Source organism: Buceros rhinoceros, unplaced genomic scaffold (genome assembly GCF_000710305.1).
Source record: "Buceros rhinoceros silvestris isolate BGI_N320 unplaced genomic scaffold, ASM71030v1 scaffold27577, whole genome shotgun sequence".
Lineage (NCBI taxonomy): Eukaryota > Metazoa > Chordata > Aves > Bucerotiformes > Bucerotidae > Buceros > Buceros rhinoceros.
In genome coordinates, this window is record NW_010421971.1 from 12,037 (window position 1) to 12,981 (window position 945).

Below are 945 nucleotides of genomic sequence, written 5' to 3' on the forward strand. Positions count from 1 at the left end.
GCCCACCTCCACGAGTGGATTGACCTCATTTTTGGGTACAAGCAACGAGGCCCGGCCGCCGTGGAGGCCCTCAATGTCTTCTACTACTGTACCTATGAGGGTGAGCCGCGAGACAGGGAGCTGGGGGGGAGCCTGCTAGGTGGCCCCACGCCATGACCATCCCCATCCCCAGGAGCCGTGGACCTGGACGCCATCGCTGACGAGACTCAGAGGAAGGCTCTGGAGGGCATCATCAGCAACTTCGGGCAGACACCCTGCCAGCTGCTCAAGGTAGCTCCACCCCCAAAAAAGTAGCCCCTTTTGGGGGGCCACCCCCCTTCTTACGGGTTCCCTGCCCCCCCATCTTACGGGTTCCCTGACCCCCCCAGGAGCCCCATCCTGCCCGGCTGTCGGCAGAAAGCGCTGCCCGGAGGCTGGCCCGCCTTGACACCCGCTCGCCCAATGTCTTCGAGAACCTGGACCAGCTCAAATCCTTCTTTGTGGAGGTGAGGACACCCCCAGGGGGATCCCTGGCCAGGACCTGGAGAGGGGTAGTGGTGGCTAGGAGGGTGCCCAGCGGTTGCTGTCTCCCTGCAGGGCATCAGTGACGGAGTGGCCCTGGTGCAAGCCGTGGTCCCCAAGAACCAGGCGCACTCCTTCATCTCTCAGGGATCACCCGACGTCCTGGTGAGTGCAGGGAAACCGAGGCACGGGTGCAACCAGGGGGACTGGGACCGTACCCAGGAGGGCTCCAGTAGCAGGAGCTGGGTCATCTCCATCTCTGCCCAGGTCACCGTGAGCGCCAACGGCTTGCTGGGGACCCATAACTGGTTGCCCTACGACAAGAACATCTCCAACTACTTCAGCTTCACCAAAGACCCCACCGTCTCCAATGCAAAGTGAGTCGGGCACGTGGTCACTGGAGGTGGCACCGGCTCCCCGCGGCTCTGCCACCATGCCGTGTCC

The 945-nt window shown here is 63.5% G+C and overlaps 1 protein-coding gene across 1 annotated transcript in view; it reads left to right on the top strand.

The window, feature by feature from the left end:
• NBEAL2 (neurobeachin-like 2) overlaps positions 1-945 on the top strand; it is a gene marked incomplete at both ends in the record, with an annotated part of 13,973 nt that overhangs the window by 11,982 nt on the left and 1,046 nt on the right. The window contains 5 exon segments of the mRNA XM_010139896.1: positions 1-100; positions 173-270; positions 369-485; positions 577-666; positions 769-928. The exon segment at positions 1-100 is cut by the window's left edge and continues 19 nt beyond it. Coding sequence (XP_010138198.1) covers positions 1-100; positions 173-270; positions 369-485; positions 577-666; positions 769-928 — 565 coding nt within the window.